The 20449-nt window shown below is 35.5% G+C and overlaps 1 protein-coding gene across 22 annotated transcripts in view; it reads right to left on the minus strand.

The window, feature by feature from the left end:
* The window catches only part of USP25 (ubiquitin specific peptidase 25), a 163351-nt gene that overhangs the window by 47894 nt on the left and 95008 nt on the right, over positions 1–20449 (minus strand). For all 22 annotated transcript variants that reach the window (XR_004973995.1, XR_004973994.1, XR_004973993.1 and 19 more), the window contains 4 exons: positions 18308–18378; positions 17364–17592; positions 15324–15524; positions 5334–5473 (listed from right to left, as the gene is read on the minus strand). Coding sequence is in view for 19 of the 22 variants with exons in the window: in XM_036349165.1 (XP_036205058.1) it covers positions 5334–5473; positions 15324–15524; positions 17364–17592; positions 18308–18378 (641 nt within the window). In the remaining 3 variants the exon portion in view is untranslated. The remainder of the gene's footprint in view (positions 1–5333; positions 5474–15323; positions 15525–17363; positions 17593–18307; positions 18379–20449) is intronic.

Genomic DNA, 20449 nt, shown 5'->3' on the forward strand with positions numbered 1-20449 from the left:
TAAAGCTTTTTTGATACTTTATCTCCATTAAAATAAGATTTCTCTGCCCTGGCCAGGTGATTCAGTTGGTTGGAGTGTCGTCCCATGCACCAAAAGGTTGTGGGTTAGATCCCCGATAATGGCACGTATGGGAGGCAACCGATCTATGTTTTTCTCTCACATTAATACTTCTCTCTCTCCCCTCCTCTCCTCTCTAAAATCAATAAATATATCTTCGGGTAAGGATAAAAAAAAAACCCAAACAACAAAAAACCCCCCAAAGATATTCTTCTGAACCCAGAAGAGTTTGTAGGTTTTCTTTCGTATGATTTTACTTCTCTATCCTTTCTAGTAATCAAGTGTATATCTACTCACTATCCATACTCTATGGTGCTTAACTCACTCTGTAACAGCCTATGAGACCTAGTACCATATATTTATATCATAAGTATCCAATGAATTCTTGTTTTTTTAAAAGCTGCAAGATACTATTTTTAACCAATCAGGTTTCTTTCTTTTTATTTTCTTTAACAAAGACTATAAATTTCACTAATCCACACTAAGAGTGGAAGGTAGCATGAAATCCAGAAAAGTCTACTTGAAGACACTAATGCAGCTCATTCAAAATACTGCTCAGATCTTATTTTACTGTATAGATTTGTAACTAGCATATTTAGTATTTACGTACGAACAAAGTTAAAAAGTACCTAAAATGCTTCAATAAAGCTTGCTTGAGTAATTTTAAATTGCACCATAAAAGTTTTCCTAAGCAAAAATAAAATTTTTTTTAAAAAACTTTACTTTTGATATTAAACAGAAAACTTTAATAAAGGGTTTTATTTCCATTTAAAGGTACGTTTTAGGGATGTGAGCACATTCTGATTTTCCAGAAGTACATTTGCAGAAAGAATTTAATTAAACAATAAAATAAAACTAATGACCAAGACTGGCACTATTCCTTTTAAAAGAAATGCTATTTATAAATAACATTTTTCGAAAAGGTTTCCTTCGAGTTCTTCATTTTTCAAGGAAAAATAATGAGCTTGTATGTTTGCCATGATCATGAGATAATATTCAGGTTACCCCACACCTGGGACATAATTGTTGCTCTATAAATGACAGGCATTACCAATATTATTATACTACTAGAGGCCCAGTGCACAAAATTTGTGCACGGAGGTGGGAGTGGGTGAGGGGAAGGGTCCTTCAGCTTGGCCTGCACCTTCTCGCAATCTGGGACCCCTCGGGGGATATCTGGCTGCTGATTTAGGCCAGATTTCGCAGGGATCCCTGTGGGATTGGGCCTAAACCTGCAGTTGGACATCCCTCTCGCAATCCTTGACTGCTGGCTCCTAACCGCTTGTCTGCCTGCCTGCCTCATCGCCCCTAACCACTTGCCTGCCTGCCTGATTGCCCCTAACTATCTCTGCATGGGCCACCGCCGCCACAGCTTCATCCAGAAGGATGTCCGGAATGACGTCTGTAAAGTCATTTGGCTGTTCCGTCTAATTAGCATATTATGCTTTATTATTATAGATTAATACTATTTTAAATTGCTTACATTTGAATAATTCTAACCCAATATTACCATCACAAATACCTATAGAGATATGTTTATTATGTAGTAATAAATGTCCTAGGTCTCCATTCATAAAAGTGAAATAAGCAGATAAATTAAGAAATCTGTCTGGACACAGTGGTAAAAAATTTCTCACAAGAACACCAATCCCAAACAATACTGTCTTAAGAAGAGAAAGTATAGGGTGTCCTCAAAAAATATACATCACACATTTAATAATGAAAAAGGCAGTGTTTATTAAAATACAATTCATTTTCAAAATTGAGCTATCGGCTATTAAAATGTAAATACACTTTTTTGGGACACATGACAAATTTACAGCAAGTAGCAACTAGAAAATGTATTCCTTAGAATACTGATCCTTACACAGTCCCATTGGGGAAAAAATGTAGTTAAGAAAAAAAATCAGGGTTTTATAAACCTTTCCAGTTACCACAGAAGAGTTTCAACAGCATAATACTGATTAATTATATGGGTAAAAGTTGAAAAACGGAAATAGCTTGGGTTCAGATAATAATTCTGTAGGTATTGTTATTCTCACATTTAGATATCCTAAGGTACCATAAAAAATGTTCATATAAAGAATTTAAGGGTTCACTTAAGTAAAGTAGATGCATATTTATCTTTTCCAATTACTATCATGTCCTGTATAAACATCTTAACCAAGGATGAATTTGAAAGAGTTAAAAATAAGTTCCTCAGTTAAAAAGTTGCAAAAATAATTAAAATACAAAGATTTTTATTGACTGCTTAAAAGCCATCCTATATAATAAAAGCTAATATGCTAATTAGACTGGACAGTGGAGCGACCTTCCAAAACGACCTTCCAGAATGACCAGTGAGGGGGTTGCGAGGCAGCCGGGCTGTGAGGGCTGAGCCCCTTGCACGAATTTCGTGCATCGGGCCTCTAGTTAAATATATCATTTTTTTGAAAGCAGTCACATAAAAGGTGGTTAGAGCACTATATCATCTCATCACTTTTGTCGCCCTTAATATGCTCATATCATTTTAACCAAGTAATTCAACTATGAGGAAGCTGAAGAAATAACCTAACATATGAAGAAAGTTTCATTTCTAGCAGCCCCTTTAGAATAATGTAAAAGTAGAACTGAATATGGGGGATAGGTTAAGTAAACAAGAATCTAATCACTCAAAGGAATAATACTAAACCTATAAACTTTTTTAAAGAGTTTATAACATGGGAAACGGTTAAGTTATAATGTGATTTTAAAAAAAGCAAAGGTAAGATATGAAATTTTATATGCAGTAATAACTCAACTATAAAGATAAATTCTAAACCTGTATATAAAAATAAGAATAGAAGAAAACATACTAACATATTCATAGTGTTTAACTTTGAGACTACGCATGTTTTTTTCTGGGAGTCCACTTTTTTGTATATTTCAAATTTCCTGAAATATTTCATTTAAATTTGGGTACATTCTCCCAAAAAGCAAGCTGTATAACATTTGGAGAGTATCTCTCCATGGTTTCTGTGATTCTAAGCTTTCCAGGGAATTCTTCTTACAGTAAGGTTGGAGCTTAATATACTGTATATTTGTGAAATGGTTAGAACTTAAACAACAAAAGAAAACTAACAGTTACGTAGTGCCTACACTACAAGCTAGGCATTTTTAAAAAATGATCTAAAGTAACTTCACAATCACCTCCGTTTTATATAAAAGAAAACTGAGATTTAGAGAAATTAAGCAACTTACTCAAGTTTGCATAGCTAGTAAGAAGTAAAACCAATATTCAAAAATCAAGACTATCTAATCACAAAGTCTGCAGACACTTTTTATCTATGCAATTTAGTTTCTAAAGCATGGATTTAAATGAGAAAACCCAATGGTGGTTACCAAGAGTCTAAGCAACTGACCATGAGACCAGGAACACAGGCTGCTTCAGACAGCCATGTTAACACATTCTTAGGCATGTTGCAAGATTTATATAGGCAAAGGGACCAAATGTTGGTGCTGTACCAGAAAATAAGCCAAACAGAAAAATATTTATGCTAGCCATCTATCATATTATCTCCATGTCATCCTCCTTTCTCAAGTAAAGGTGAAGCAGTAGGTTGTTAGCTTATAAGACGATATCCATATTAATAAACTAAGCAATCAAAATTTAAGTGATTTCTGCAAATTTAAATTATACATGATTAGACAGACAAAAACAATCATGATTCTACGTTAAGCTAAATAATGCTTTTAGGCTTTCTGATATCAGTTAAAAGAATGCTATTTATTAACCATAATGTAAGCTCTAACAAATAAAATTCCTAATTAGCAAAAGCCCTGACAAGTTATTTTTTATTACTGGTAAAAATATTTCTCCTGTGCACCTACTTCTCAGCCCTTTCTCCCTCCCTAGTTTTCCTATTCTACCATTCCCCAAGAACTACACAGCTCAGGACCACTAGAAGAAGTACTTGCCAACAAGTGCTCTATTGTTAGTAGGTGTTCATCTCAAACTCATTCAGAGTCTCTAGAGCATTTGCAAAATTTGGTTAGATAAAAAAATGATATTAATGCATAATTTTTATGGTAAGATGATATATAATCAAAATTATTCAAACAGAAAATAACTTTAAAAACTAATTCCTGATTATTTCATTCATTAAAACAACACCCTATTAAATGGACATTTTGGTTAATTGAGGTCTTATATTAAAGACCTCAGTGCATTTAGCAATTAAGTAGAAAACTGCATTGAAAAATTGTATCTCTTGTTCTCTTTAGTTCTCTAGAGGAGAATCGTCAAATATTAACATTAGCTATCATGAAACCTATATTAGAGCTGCTTGTGCTAATAAAATAAGATGATGGCAACTGAATTTTGTAATAGCAAATTCTTGAAATAGCATATCCCAGAATGTTATAGTCACTGAAAACACAGTGCAATACCAATGTGCTCAATTTATTGTTATAAAAAGACACAACTGAAAACTACCAACAGAAGAATTATCATGACAATTTTGAACGGAACACTACTGAAATATGCATAAACCATAGTGTAAGATAATATTTACTACTCTAACCTAAAATATCTGGTATTTTACTGTTAAACACATTCCATGCAACAATGAAAATTATTCCTTATTCTAAACTATTCCAATGTAGTAAGACTAGAGATTGAGGGAGGCGTGAGAAACACAGTTGACCCTTGAACAACATGGATTTGAACTGTGCAGGTCCATTATATGTGGATTTTTAAAAATAAATACTGTAAATGTATTTTCCTTCTGATTTTCTTAATAGCATTTTCCTTTCTATACTTTATTGTAAGAATATAGTATATAATACATATAACATAAGGAATATGTATTAATTGACTGTGTATATTACTAGTAAGGCTTCTAGTCAATAATAGGCTATTAGTAAAGCTGTTGAGGAGTCAAATTTTAAACTTGAATTTTTAACTGCTCAGAGGGCTGGCACCCTAACCCCCATGTTGTGCAAGGGTCAACTTGTAATGCTAAACGTTCTAGTTCTCTTTTTAATTCCCAATCAATGACCAATTTAACCTATGACTGTATTTTTCATAATTCTCAAACAGGAAGTTAGTAACTTATTTTTAAAAAGAATAATTTTTTAACATTATAGAGGAAAAAACTACAGCTGGGGTGTTAGGTGATGCCCCCAGTCACTGTTCATGTGGATGAAGAGCCCATGGCACTGCCTACCCCGACTCCCAGAGAGCTCACTGTCCATCACAGAGCTAGGAAACGTCATGAACATGGCTATGCTCAGAGGGGGAAAAGAAAAGTTCTTACCGTCTGCAAAACTGTTTCAGGACTTTTATCTTCGTGATCGCTTGATGCCTTGGTAATTGTTCGAATAGTTTCTTCTTTCAAGTGCTTTGAGAAATCACTTCTTGATGGCTGCTCTAGATATTCTGGTTCTCCTGCTTGTGCTTCATGAGAAAAGAATCAACTGTATATCTAATAAAATCAGAGCATCTATACTAAAATTACTCTATTATTTATTTCTAATTCAAAGTTAGGCAATCATCAATTTTATATACACACAACACTTCTCCCAGAATTAATAAAAAATCCAAAAGTAATCAAATAATTACTGAAAAAAGTACCCATTATAGTTTATGACACAGAATTCACAGTAATTTTATTTGCACTAAATCCCAAAATCTCATTTTAAAAACCACTAGCATTCTACAAAAAACAAACAGAAAGGATTTGGTTTGTACAGCAATCCTGGCCTACCTGGCCTAGGTCTCTACAGAGCTGTTTTTCTGGCTACACTATCCTTTTTCACACCTACCTGACAAAACGCTAACCCTGAATGCGCCCAATCTTCTCTTTTTTTCTAAACCTGCCCCTGGTAGTTGAGTGCTGTCAGGGAAAATAACAATTACTCATTGGCAAATTGGTATTAAAATAAATTCAAAACTTCAAATACCATCCCTGCTAAGAACTCCCAAAATGATATCCACGACCCATGCTCTGACATTAACACCCACAGATGCAAGTGTTCTCTGAATATTTACTGGGTGATTCACAGAAAACTCCAGACTTTAAGGGGCCGTTTCTTAGCTCTCCGACATAATCTTGTGTCTTTTGCTCAAAAGGAGACTATCATAGCTTTTTCAGCTTACTGAATACATCGAAGAGATCGAGTTCCAACCTTAGCTCTTTCCTTATTTTCCTCCCTCTGGCTATATGTTTACTCACTCTCACTCCCTCATCTAATAACTAATTTATCCTTTTGTTTAAATACCACTTCCCTGTAAAAGTATTACTGATTACAACATATCTCGGAACACTGGCATTTGGTGTGGAAGGCTGTCCTGTACTTCCTTGGCATTTACCCACGAGATGCCAATAGTAGTGTTCCTAGGTGTGACTTCCATTGTCAATGCCCTTAGGGGACAAAATCACTCCCAGATGAGAACCATTGCTCTAAACTAACTTACACTCTCTTATTAATAGCACTTACCACAATTATAACTTAATTATTATAGATATATGTTTCATGCCTATATCCCCTGCTGGATGTAAGAGCGGGGATGTTATCTCCCTTTTGTATTGCTATTTCTTCAATACCTACCACATAATAAAGCACACAATAAATTAATGGAACAAATGAATTAATAAGATTATGAATGAATATAAGGAAGAAAAAAGTACACTAAAACGTCCCACGTTATTGGAACTAACTGAGTCCTTCCTCAACCAACTGGTAGGACACAACAGGGCTCCTGTCATCCTTTCCAATATTTGTTTAATTAAAAAAAAACCTGTCCAAGTAAAATATCATTCAAAAAGAAGTACTATAATTTCAAATATGTATAGCCATTCATTTATCCAATAAAATGTAATAAGCATGTAATTACGTGCCAGGCACTAGACTAGTATTGAGTGCAAACAATATAGCCAGTCTCTGCTCCATGAAGTTGGCAGTCAACTATGGAAAAAGTCATTAACCAAAGAATCACACATGTGAATTGTGGCACTATTACAATAATACATTCTAGCAATAAAATGGAGGGGTGACTTAAATGATGGGATTTGAAATAAAGTGACTCTTTTGCTGGATGGAAGAATGAACAGCCCAGGTAGTGAGCATGAGCTGGATCTGAAAGGTTAGTGCGGCTGGACTACAGCACAAGAGGAGATAAGAAAGTGAAAGAATGTTTTCAATACAATGGCAGCATGGCAAGTTTTAAAAAATGTATTCCAGCTACACTGTAAAGAATGGATTAGAGAGGAGAGTAAAATTGGAAATCAGTGAAGGTATGAGAGCAGTATGAACAAGAGAAGACAGCTTTTGCTAAACAGAGATAGCAACAGGGCAGAGAAAACTGGGTAGATTCAAGTACAGTTTGGAAATAAACAGCATGGAGACTGAATGTGAAGATGACTCCAAGTTTTTGGCATGAGTAAGGAGGGTGATAGAGGTGAAATATAGTCTAGTGGGGAAAACTAGAGGGAGGAATGCCTATATTGTGTGATGAGCAGAGAAGCTAAAATAAGTTAAAGTTCTCATTTCTGTACTTTGTGACTGGGCTGCAATGTTCTTTCAATGCTCCTGTAATAATGAATAGGTAAAGAAAATCTTAGGCTACACCTCCAGCTTTAGCAGGGCTTCTGTTTCTGGTAGGTGTCATGGTTAAGTGACCTACGCCAGCTTATTTAGGGCTTATCAAAGAACCTTCTCATTGATAAAGATTTTACCTGTGTTTGCCCCCTTTGTCTATTCTCACTGTGATAGATAAAACATCAATGGCCGGTAGTAGCATGTGAACTTAATGCTATTGAGGGCCATGAAATCTATCTGGTCTGACACTGGTCTAAATCACCAAAATCTGGACAGTAAGTTCTTAGAAGCAAAAGTAATTTTATCTAATCAAAACCATCAATATATCTTAGGTTATCAAGGTCAAGGTTTCCTTCTACATAGGAATTTGAGTCCAAAGACCTTATGAGTAATGCTGAATGGTTTTGTCTAATTGTCACACAGAAAGAACAATTTCCTCTAGAGTTTTCCCTGTGTATAATCTTGCAGGGAATATATTTGAATGGTGCTGTAGTATAATAAGTGAACCTATAAGGATTTGAGATCTGGGAATTTGAAAATAAAAACCCACACTTCATTCTCAATATATTTATTGAGCCGGTGCCATTTTCAGTACTCTGCTTGGTATTAACAATGAAAAAAAAAAGACATAAAATTCACTCACTTTAAGGAATTCTCAATAAAATCAGATAAATATATACTGCATTACAATAGAAAGTACTAAATGCAATATCAGAGTTATGCACAAGATGTTATAAAAGTGTGGGCCTAATACACACACTTGAGATGATGTTGCATATTAAGAAACACCTCCAATTTGACCCAGTGATCCCAGTCTAGGAATATATCCCAAGAAAATAGAAACACCAATCAGAAAGGATATATGCACCCCCATGCTCATAGCAGTACCATTTACCATAGCTAAGATTTGGACACAGCCTAAGTGCCCATCAGCAGACGAGTGGACTGAAAAACTGTGGTACATCTACACAATGGAATGCTACACTAAGGTAAAAAACAAGGAATTCTTACCATTTGCAACAGCATGGATGGAACTGGAGAGCATTACGCTAAGTGAAATAAGCTAGTCAGAGAAAGATAAATATCACATGATCTCACTCGTTTGTGGAATATAATGAACAACATAAACTGATGAACAAAAACAGATCCAGAGACAGAGAAGCATCAATCAGACTGTCAAACCTTAGAGGGAAGGTAGGGGAGGGTGGGGGTAAGGAGGAAAGATCAATTAAAGGACTTGTATGCATGCATATAAGCCTAACCAATGGACATGGACAACAGGTGAGTGAGGGCATGAGTGGGGGGATGAGGGGGCAATGGGGCAATAAGAACACATATGTAATACCTTAATCAATAAAGAAAAAAGAAAAAAAAGAAACACCTTCTAGAAGAAATGCCAACTGGGCTGAGTCTTGAAGGATTTGTGGAGAGGATTATCTTGGATATGGGAAAAAGATTCGAGGAGAAGGAATAACATATGCAAAGGCATTGCAAAGACAGATAAAAGATTAATAAAATCCTGGCTGTTAATGAGTTTCTACACTACATGTCTTTATTTTAAACAAATTAGAATACAAATACAACACAAATTTGATAGTGAAAATAGATTAGAATAAAGAAGAAAAAGATAATAAATAATACAGAGGTAATTTTATGGGGGTTCATAAACAATTTGAGAAAGGTCTTAAAGAATAGAATTTCAAGAATATTGATAGAGGACATTTAAAAAATGAAGGGTTCTTGATGAACAATGATAGGAAAGTTCCCTAAAGCAAGAGTATTGGGTAATAATCTAGTTTAAATAAAACATAAGGTATTCATAGTGAAGCAGTCTTGGAAGAATTACAAAGGAGTCAGATTATAATGGTGGGTCCGCATAACAAAAATAAATTTCGGCTTCATTTTGTCAAAACAGAAAAGTACAAAACATGCTGAGAACAAAAAACCAAAATGAAAACAATAAAAAGCTCTTTCTGCTACTCAGACATAAACATTGTTAATATTTTTAGTATTATATAATTCCAGACTTCACATACCCACATTTTTCAAGCAAAAATAATAATACTGAATATTTTAAACTTAATATAATAAACATTTTCATGTTAACATATTTTTTTACTGGTTATACTGTATTCTTCTGTCCAGAGGGTCCATGAAACTAGTACCCTACCATATATCTAGGCAATTTCCATTTATTTGTAAAACCACAAAACAACAAGAGAAAGAGTTAGTTTTGTGTGTGTATGTGTGTGTAAATACACACAATGATTTATCTTCACCCTATGTACTCCTACAGAAGCCTCTTCACTGCTGGCCTATATACATGGTAGGCACTTTATATACTAACTGGTCCCTCCATTTAATGTTTAATGTAATTTTCAGGCTTTGACTTGGATTACACCTGGTGATTACTTGCATATCATTTATTATTCTTACTTCCTGGATGTCTACCTTGGTTCCCTACCTACAGCTACAAACTCCTAAACATACTCATTTCACCATATGTGACCAGTTCTCTCTGGAGGGATATAATACCCCTGTACCTAAAGTACCTCTCAAATCATTCATTTGTTCTATGGGTGCTTCACTGACATTTTGGAAGCCATGTTCTATGTTCATAATGAAGGGGGCTTCATTCACCTGTTTGGTTGTTATAGACCAGCATTCTGAGAGTACTCTGAGCTTGCTCCTTTGGTCCACTTTCACGTTGAAGTAAAAGATTGGGAGGGCTTGGACGCATTCTACTTAAGCATATTTCCTGGTTATGTTCTTCAATATTTTAAGAGGTGAGTCAACTTGACAACCATTTGGTTTTCTGTTAAAGTGTAAGGATCTGCTCTTTAATCAACTACTAAAAAAAAGCAACATCTCATATCTTACAGAAATATCTAAAATCTTGACTTACTAATGAGTCATACTTATTACACTCACATCTAGAAGAACATTTAAACAGGACTGCTTCAAAGATATGTAGTCCATTCATTGCTAGAAATATAATTAAAACTGACAAGTCCCCAAAAGTGGTCTATAAAGAGCAATGCTATGCTGGCTATAATGAATCACCAAAAACGTAAAATTTCAGATTCCTGAGTGCCACCACAAATAGAATTTTGGGAATGAGGGATGGGGTAGAGGCTTAAAAACCAGTTAAACTTAAAATATATCCAGAACAGAGATACATCTGCACCACACATTTTTAGCCTGCTTCTCTAATGTATAGTAATTTTGGCTATACTTTTTTTTTTTCCACACATGACTTTTAATTAAAGACTGGCCAGTGTTATATTGATGTTAAAACTGCCTTATTTCTTGGCATTTTTTTTAAAGAGTTCTTGGCTGTACTTTTAAAATGTTGGCATTCTCATACACTGAGGATCACCCCTAGGAAACTCAGTTACTGAAATCTCTATAAGGAATGAATTCAATGCAGAAAACATTCAAAGGGCACCTATCACATGTCACTTATTGTGCTAGATAAACAGGAACATCACCCAGTTCCTGTTGAAAGGAACCTGAGAATACTGAGAACACTGTTCCTTCTACCAGGTCTTACTCTCAGAAACCAGCTGGACTTTCCTGGAATATCTGTTTATTTTTAACTTTTAGGAAAGTTATTTTTAGGGAAGTCGTAGAGCCAATTCTACATGATGCCTCTAGGCAAATTATGAAACCTTGTGGAATGCATTTCATTCCAATACTAACCATTTCCACCTTACTTTTTTTGTTTTGGTTTCTTTTGTTTTCATTTGAATATACTATAGTATGTTCTAATAACTTCAAATAAACTTTTAGTAAAATAGGAGTATCAGGCATAGCTCTTCTCTTCTTCAGATTAATTTCTTTGTTTTACAAATGCAGTCTAGAGCGATGCTGCTTAATCAGAGATATACCTCAAATTATCTGAAGATCTCCAAACATAAGAGTCCAGGTAAGTTCTCTTTTCTGGTAAGCAGAATAAGGAGGTAGCATAAGATAAATCAAATAATACTTTTCCATCATTTATTACTTTGTTAATTAAGACAATGAATGATATTAGAGAAGTGATGCCTATGGGTTTCATGTTAGAAGAACAAATACTTATTGAATTAATATTATATAAGTTAATCTTCTTATTGGAATATCACACAGGAGAAATTGAATTTTAATAGCACTTATGTTACAGTTTTACTGAGAACACTTGAAGGGAGGGAATAAAATCACTCTGATGGATTTTATCAGCAACATTTCCTTGTATTACTTCATAATCCTGGTGTACAACTGAGAGATATAAATACAGGTTTTCTTTGATACTTTGAAAGTATTATACCAAATTAAACAAATTACTTAGAAAACTGTGAAGAGAAAGAAAAAGAATACTAATGAGATCAGATAAGTGGTTCCAATAAACACTATAAGTTCCTTTAGTCAACTGTGATATGTTAACTTCCCCTGCAATGGAGGACAAATTTCTTAGTATGATATTATACACACACACATATACATACATACACATTCATATATATATATATATATGTATATACATATATATATGTATATATATATATATATATATATATGGCTAATATGCTAAGTGTCTATCTGGGTAATGATGTCATATAGCAACGCCCAGCTCCCTCTTCCTAGCAACTACCCGGGGTCAGCAAACTGCGGCTCGCGAGCCACATGTGGCTCTTTGGCCCCTTGAGTGTGGCTCTTCCTAAGCCTTAGGAGTACCCTAATTAAGTTAATAACAATGTACCTACCTATATAGTTTAAGTTTAAAAAATTTGGCTCTCAAAAGAAATTTCAGTTGTTGTACTGTTGATATTTGGCTCTGTTGACTAATGAGTTTGCCGACCACTGGACTAGCCTCTTTGCAGTTTCCTCAGCCCAGGAACAGGACTTGCTTTATAGCCAGGTGGAAACATTTCACACTTTAACCAAATGTTTGTGAAGTGTCTTCCTGTGCCTCATCTCATTTGATCCTCACAGAGTCCTGGAGTAGGTAGATAGGATACTCAGTGGAATCCTATTTTCTCTTCATTAGCCAGAAAACAGAGATTTAGAAAGCTTAGAAACTTGACCCAACTGAAAAGAAGTAAGAAATGGTGGGCCTTGAAAATGATTTCAGGTTTTCTCACTGCACAGAATATAGTCAAACACTGCTGCAGTTAAATATTTTACCCTTTGCTCTCCCTTATTATTGTGTGATCTACAATAATAATCTGCTTCATGTTGATATTTACTGCTGTGTTGCTGACAGTTACCTGAAAGAGAAGTTGGGGTGCTTCACTGGGCTGGAAAAAGTTTAGCTAAATCAAAAAGCAAGTCTAATTAAGCAAGTTTATTCTACATATATAAAAGGCTAAGTTGACTTGTGCATGCACGATACATATAAAGCTCTCCCTGGCGCCAATCACATGCTGTGTTTTGATCTGTCATTGTTGATTGTGAATTTGCTTGACACTTCTATTATAGAGAAAGGGCGAACAGTGATATTAAAATATTTCTTCTAATTAATTTCAATGTGCACGAATCTGTGCACCAGGCCACTAGTATAGTAATAGAAACCAATCTTTCAGCAATAACCTTATGCCCCAAGTTTATAGAGTTAGCATATTCTATTTCTACTAACTCAAATGAAGTGCCTATTTCTAGCATTTCCATGGAGGACACAATATTTCCTATTAAGGTATATTGCTTTCTAAAAATCCAATTTGGAAGATAACTATGGATAACAATTATATTTGAACTGACATTTCACCCTCTTTTATTTTTTATTCTACTTCCTCTCTGAAATAGTTGCATTTTCTTCGAGTTGTTTTTTTAAATACTGAGAGACATGAAAATGCATGCCTAAAACCTTCTACTGAATTTTTTAAAATTACAAAGCAGCATATAAAGTGCATGGTAGAATGTTCTACCATGAAAAGAGGGTGTGAGGCACACAGATATGACCTTTTATATAGAGAACATAGAAGGTGACAAATGTAAACAGTGGGGCAAAGTTGACTAGCCCTGTCAGATAGGCGTTAATATTGTCCACTTATGTAGGAATATGTATTAGTTTGACTTAGTAGAAATATACTGTGCTAACTCTGTAAATTTAGAGTCTTGTGAGAAACAGACCAGATAAAGAGAAGACTCTAGAATTTAATATTTTTGGTGCCATAATATATAGATGAACCAAGAATAGAACTGGAGCATAACCTTCATCTGAGTGTTTAAGTACCACTAACAGTTATGCCAATTATGCAGCTCCATTATTCCACTAGAAATGAGAACAGCCACATGCAAATGGAATTGTGTAAAAGTTAAGGGAAGAATAAAACAGTAGCTACATCTTGAGGGAAGTTCAGGGCAGTGGTTTGGTGAGGGTATGTACAGAAAACAAGGAAGGAAGTCACAAAGGGATGAAATTGGCTGAAATTGAAAAGAAATACAATGTAGTTACTACACTGCGATTTGCGCTCAGAAGCCTCTTTGATACCTGCTGAGCTATTTCATTTCCTATAAATTCACTGTAATGAAACCACAGCACCTCCCGTTATACAGAGTGACCCCTGATATATGGAAAGAAAGTGCAGTCCTGCTGCTAATAACGGCAGAGCTCACCAAATGGCAATGGTGCTATTCCGATATACTGTACTACATCTATGTATCAAGCATTGGTATCTTTGCTGGTATAATACCATTATCTTGGTCTTTAAAAAATTCTAAATCAATGCCTCTTACTATCAAGATCAAGGACTCAACTATTCAGACTTGTAACTTGTTTTTATATATATTGAATAGTTGAGTCCTTGTTAATCTCCCATTGAAAGAATAAGTCCTTCTAAAGTTCAAGTGATACTGCAAAAACCCACCTAGGGATGTGTCTGCAAAAGATATTAAACAAGCACCTAAGATGCTTCCTAAACAACTAAAAACAAAACACAAAGACCTTGCAAAAAAAAAAAAAAAAAGGGTCATTCAAAAAGATCCATTCAAAGTTATAAAACAGGAGCCAAATGTGTGAAAAAAGTGTTTAACTTATCTCTTCTAATATCCCCAAGAGCCCATTTCCTACAGTAGTAAATATTATCCTGAAACATACTCACAATTCGATGATGATGAAATTAATCTTTTAAAAATCAGAAGACATTCTATTTTCAATTTTGCTACAACATATTTTCTTTATTTTGGCATAGTGTTTAAATATTTTATTGATTTCATCAGCTAATAACTAGAATATTTTTAATATTTATATTTTTATACATTTATCTCTGTTTTATATTTCTATATACATTTCTACCTGGAATATATTAAACATTTAGTTTGGGCTACTTTTATTTTTAATTTTAAGAACAATGAAAAAATTTATATATTTGAGTATACTCAAAATATATATGGAACAGTGTTATTTTGCTCAAATATAAAATCACTTGAATTCATTTTATTGATAGCTTTATTGAACTCAGATTTTTGACTGTTCAGGTGGTTGGCACCCAACCTATGTTATTCAAGTGTCAGTTATACATGTACACAGTGATGTCTGGCAAAGGGGTAAACTAAATTTTGGCCTGTGGTTATCTCTGAGTGATGAAATTTCTGATCATTTTTACCAGCTTCTTCACACTTTAAGATAACTAAAATTTGTTTTTTATTTTATAAGTATCTTATTTTATAATAAAATATCAATAATAAATATATTGATAGTAAAACATGGTTTAATAAAATGGACTAACCTGTTGTTCCAGAAGACTCTGACTCCCTCAATTTCTGAGATGCTAAAAGTTTTTCCTGCAGAGCTTTCTGGGCAAGTTGCGCATCCCATTCTTCTAGTTCTTTTTCAAATCGCTGGTTATCTTCCTCAACAAAATCTCTCAAATCCGGTGGTAATGTTTCTATTCCAACAAGGGCCTGCCCAGTTTCTTTATTAAACTCCTCTGCAAATTATATTTCAAAAACTAATATAAAATTAAGAATTAAAGGAAAAACACAAAGCTCCAAATAGAATGCATTTCAAATGAGATATAAAGTATAAATTATTACAGTTAGTAAATAAATATTACCTAGAAATTAAAAGAAAACTCAAATGCTCATAAAATCAATGATTCAAATATTTGATAATCCATTAGTTAATATTCTCATCTTTCAGTTTTAATTGGAAGAGTAAAAAATGCAACCAAATATAAAGCCAAAATTGCTACTCAAACACTGACTACTTGTAAGTACTACTTTTTCTGTTATAAGATGTCTGATTATTCATGAAGTAAAACACCACAAAATGAGAATAACTCATAACTTTTTTAAGCTCAAAACAGAACTAAAATTCTTTTTCATCAGAGGCAGTTAAGTAGTAGCAATATATTTATACTAGAGGCCTGGTGCATGAAATTCGTGCATTCAGGGTGTGTGTGTGGAGGGGGTGGGGGGGTCTTTTAGCCTGGCCTACGCTCTCTCACAGTCTGGGAGCCCTCAGCGGATGTCCGATTGCCAGCAGTTGGACATCCTTAGCGCTGCCACGGAGGCAGGAGAGGCTCCGACCACCACCTCTACGCTCACCAGCAGTGAGCCCGGCTCAGGGCTTCTGGCTGAGAGGCACACCCCCTGTGAAAACACACTGACCACCAGGGGGCAGCTCCTGCATTGAGCATTTTCCCCTGGTGGTCAGTGCGCATCATAGTGACCAGCTGTTCTGCTGTTTGGTCGATTTGCATATTAGCCTTTTATTATATAGTATGCAATTTGAAAACTAATTAACATAGATTTTTAAAAGATTGTGTAAATATTACTTAAGTTATTCAATTTCTACTCCACAAACACCAATTAAATTTTTTTCAATCACAAGTGGATTTCCTAGCTAGTTTTGCTGAATAATTAAAGGAAGGTTGATTTTATCAGTTTTGACAAACCTTTATTAAGTGTTTTCTATATGCAAACCCTATGTTAGAATATAAAAAACAAAAAGACATAGTATGACATAGTCCCTGGCTTTGGGCAGATCAGAGTGAAGTGGGAAAGACAAGTCAACATACAACTGCAACACACAGTAAGTGCCTGACAGAGGGATCTCTGAGAATACCAGGAAGTTTTCTTTCTGGCAGACAAGGAAGACTTGCAAAGCAAATGACACTTAAAATGAACCTTGACAGACGAGCAGGAATTAGGCAAAAAAGGCAAGAAATAAGAACATTGCAGGCAAAATATAAAAAAACCTGTAAGAACATACAGATAAAATGTGTGAATAAAATGATTTGGTGAGAGCAGAATACAGCAAGAAGTTCAATATCATTTTGAAATGGATAGACAATGGTCATAAATGAGGCTGGAGAGACAATCAAGAGGTCAGAAATATGTCAGGGTGAGGAACTTGAATATGAGTCAACGTGTGTTGTAGTCATTAAAGAATTTTAGGGGATTGACAAGGGCAGGGGAAAAAAAGGGACACATATGTAATACCCTTTGTAATACTATAAGCAATAAAAAAAAGAGAAAAAAATAAAAAAAAATAAAGAATTTTAAGCGAGGATAAACATGTCATATTTATATTCTACAATGGTTAATAAATAGTTAACTTTGAATACAAAATATATTCTAATTCTCACCCCTGGTCATATTACATTTTGATTTGGGTTTACTCACAATAACTCAATAGCATTTTCTTATCATATCCATCATTCCCTGCGTGAATTTTACATAACTCATCAAACCAGAGATCAGAGTCACATAAAAGGATAACTTATTTAAAAATATACAGTACCCTATATATTTTGTATTCTTACCTTGTATTAAGCATTGTGCCTTATCATTTATGTACATTAAACAGTATGCACTGGCATTTCTATAACCACCAAAAGAGTCCCTCACTAGCTCTTCCCATGATGATCTTGTCACAGCAATATCATTGTATTTCATCCATCTGTTTTCATGATGATCAAAAATGTATGCCCAGTAGTGCCCGGCATTAGCTTGGCCTTCATGAACTAAAACAGCATGTAACCGATAAGGAACCTAAATATGAAAACAGAAGAGTTAAACAGCAATCAAGAGTCTCTTTACTGTACCACATTCCATGAAACACACAAACTATGTGACTAGAGGATACATAGAAGCATATTTCCTAATAAAAGAAAATTGGCTGAGATTAAAAGTTTGAAAAATATTAAACTACAAAATAATAAAAGAAGGGGAAGATAAGTTAAATATGTAGAAAGCAGACAGATGTATAAATTGGATGATTTTTAAAACTTGAAAATGTATTTTATGCAAGTATTTGTTGATCTATTTCACTTATTTCTTTTGAATTAAGAGCTTATATTTTTATATAAAGCACATGATTTGTCTAAATCTTCAAAATTATAAACTGATGGCTCAGTTTACCAAAATGGCTTATTCTATTAAACACTAGAATATATTTACCAGAACTTAAAATATAATTGAGTCCTATACTTTCTTCCATAATTTTAATATCTTTAAACAACCTTATGATTCTCTCATGATTTTATTTTTAAATATTAAGGGGAATTCTGATATATTTTATTATTAAAAATAATAAAAAGAGTAAGCAATAAATACAGTATGGAAATATAACTGAATGGGGTAAATATTAATATGGCTTCTTCAAGTTCAGCAATTTTATAACAAAACATGTAAGAAGAATTTGGTTAAGATAAATAAAACATATAAATAATTTTTATAATGCTTACTAGCTCAAAACTTAACTTACTTGGATCATAGATTTGTCCGAGTACATTAGTTCAATAGTTCGATGGATTCTGGATATGCTTTCCTGCAAATCTAAGAGCAGAAGATGTCATTTAATGATTAACTTCAAGGATGTTTCTACTGAGACCTATAAGACAGAGATTAAAGATTTTCCTGCCAATATGTTAGAAGAATAAAAAAAATTTCCTAAAAGAGTTCTTAAAAACATTATTATTTGGAGTCTATATAAAAATATAATTCTCTTGCCCTAACCGGTTTGGCTCAGTGGATGGAGCGTCGGCCTGCGGACTCAAGGGTCCCAGGTTCGATTCCGGTCAAGGGCATGTACCTTGGTTGCAGGCACATCCCCAGGAGGGGGCGTGCAGGAGGCAGCTGATCGATGTTTCTCTCTCATCGATGTTTCTAACTCTCTATCCCTCTCCCTTCCTCTCTGTAAAAAAACCAATAAAATATATTTAAATATATATATATTTCTTTTTAACTTAATAAAATATACAGCATAAATTCATAATTAAAAACCAAAAAAAATATGGTTCTTTTGGAAAATGTGTGGAACCAATAAAACTATGTATCTATAAAAAAGTTTTCAATGAAATTTAAAGCTAAACCCCCTTACATATTTATGTAAATCAGAAAAACTTTAGCATGAAATAAAATACCTTCACTATATATCTTATATAAACACATAATTGAATAAGAATTCACTAAAATTACCAATGGAAATAAAGTTCCGAGACTCCCATTACTCATTATTTCCATTTCCAGTAGAAATCTATCCTACACAAAGTCATTCCGAGACAGGGATGTTCACAGATATACTGTCCATATAAGTTAAAAACTGAAGACATATCTGTCAATAAGAAAATGGTTCGTTATAGTATAATGGCATAAACACACTATACTATAAATTTGTTGAAAGGAATCAGAAACAAACCATGAAAAACTATAAAAAAAATATGTCACTTTAGAGTAGGGAAAGATCTTCCTCAGCCTGACAGAAAATCAAGTAACCAAAAAGGAAAAGATAAGACTCTCTACCCAAACTTAAGAAAATCTATACTAATAAAAGCCTAGGTGGCCCTCTCTCCCTCACATTATCACAAGATGGCCACCCCTATTTTGTCACAAGATGGCCGCTACAAGATGGCTGCCTCCACGTCCTCACAAGATGGCCGCCCTCACGTGGTCACAAAATGGCCACAAGATGGCCGCCCCCACGTCATCACAAAGATTACTGCCCCCATGTTATCACAAGATGACCACCACAAGATGGCCATCAGCAGAGGGCAGTTGTGGGAAATCAGGCCTGCAGGGGAGGGCAGTTGGGGGCGAACAGGCCAGAAGGGGAGGGCAGTTGGGGGCGAACAGGCCAGAAGGGGAGGGCAGTTGGGGGCGAACAGGCCAGCAGGGGAGGGCAGCTGGGGGCGAACAGGCCAGCAGGGGAGGGCAGTTGGGGGCGAACAGGCCAGCAGGGGAGGGCAGCTGGGGGCGAACAGGCCAGCAGGGGAGGGCAGCTGGGGGCGAACAGGCCAGCAGGGGAGGGCAGCTGGGGGCGAACAGGCCAGCAGGGGAGGGCAGTTGGGGGTGAACAGGCCAGCAGGGGAGGGCAGCTGGGGGCGAACAGGCCAGCAGGGGAGGGCAGTTGGGGGCGAACAGGCCAGCAGGGGAGGGAAGTTGGGGGCGACCGGGCCAGCAGGGGAGGGCAGTTAGGGGTGAATGGGAGTGTAGGGGAGGGCAGTTGGGGAGGACCAGGCTGGCAGGGAGGGTAGTTGGGGGCGATCGGCCACCAGGGAAGGGTAGTTGGGGGCGATCGGGCTGCCAAGGGAGCAGTTAGGCAGCAATCAGGCCAACAGGGGAGAGGTTAGGGGGCAATCAGGCAGCAGGCAGGCAAGCGGTTGGGAGCCAGCAGTCCTGGATTATGAGAGGGATGTCTGACTGCCTGTTTAGGGATCGGGCCTAAATGGGCAGTTGGACATCCCCCGAGGAGTCCCAGATTGGAGAGGGTGCAGGCTGGGCTGAGGGACACCCCTCCAGTGCACGAATTTCGTGCACCAGGCCTCTAGTCTACATTATAAAAACAAAGCAAATCCAACATAAAGGAAGTCAAATAACCAAGACAAACAAGGAAAAGGATATCTGCAGC

Source organism: Myotis myotis, unplaced genomic scaffold, assembly GCF_014108235.1.
Source record: "Myotis myotis isolate mMyoMyo1 unplaced genomic scaffold, mMyoMyo1.p scaffold_m19_p_2, whole genome shotgun sequence".
Taxonomy (NCBI): Eukaryota; Metazoa; Chordata; class Mammalia; order Chiroptera; family Vespertilionidae; genus Myotis; species Myotis myotis.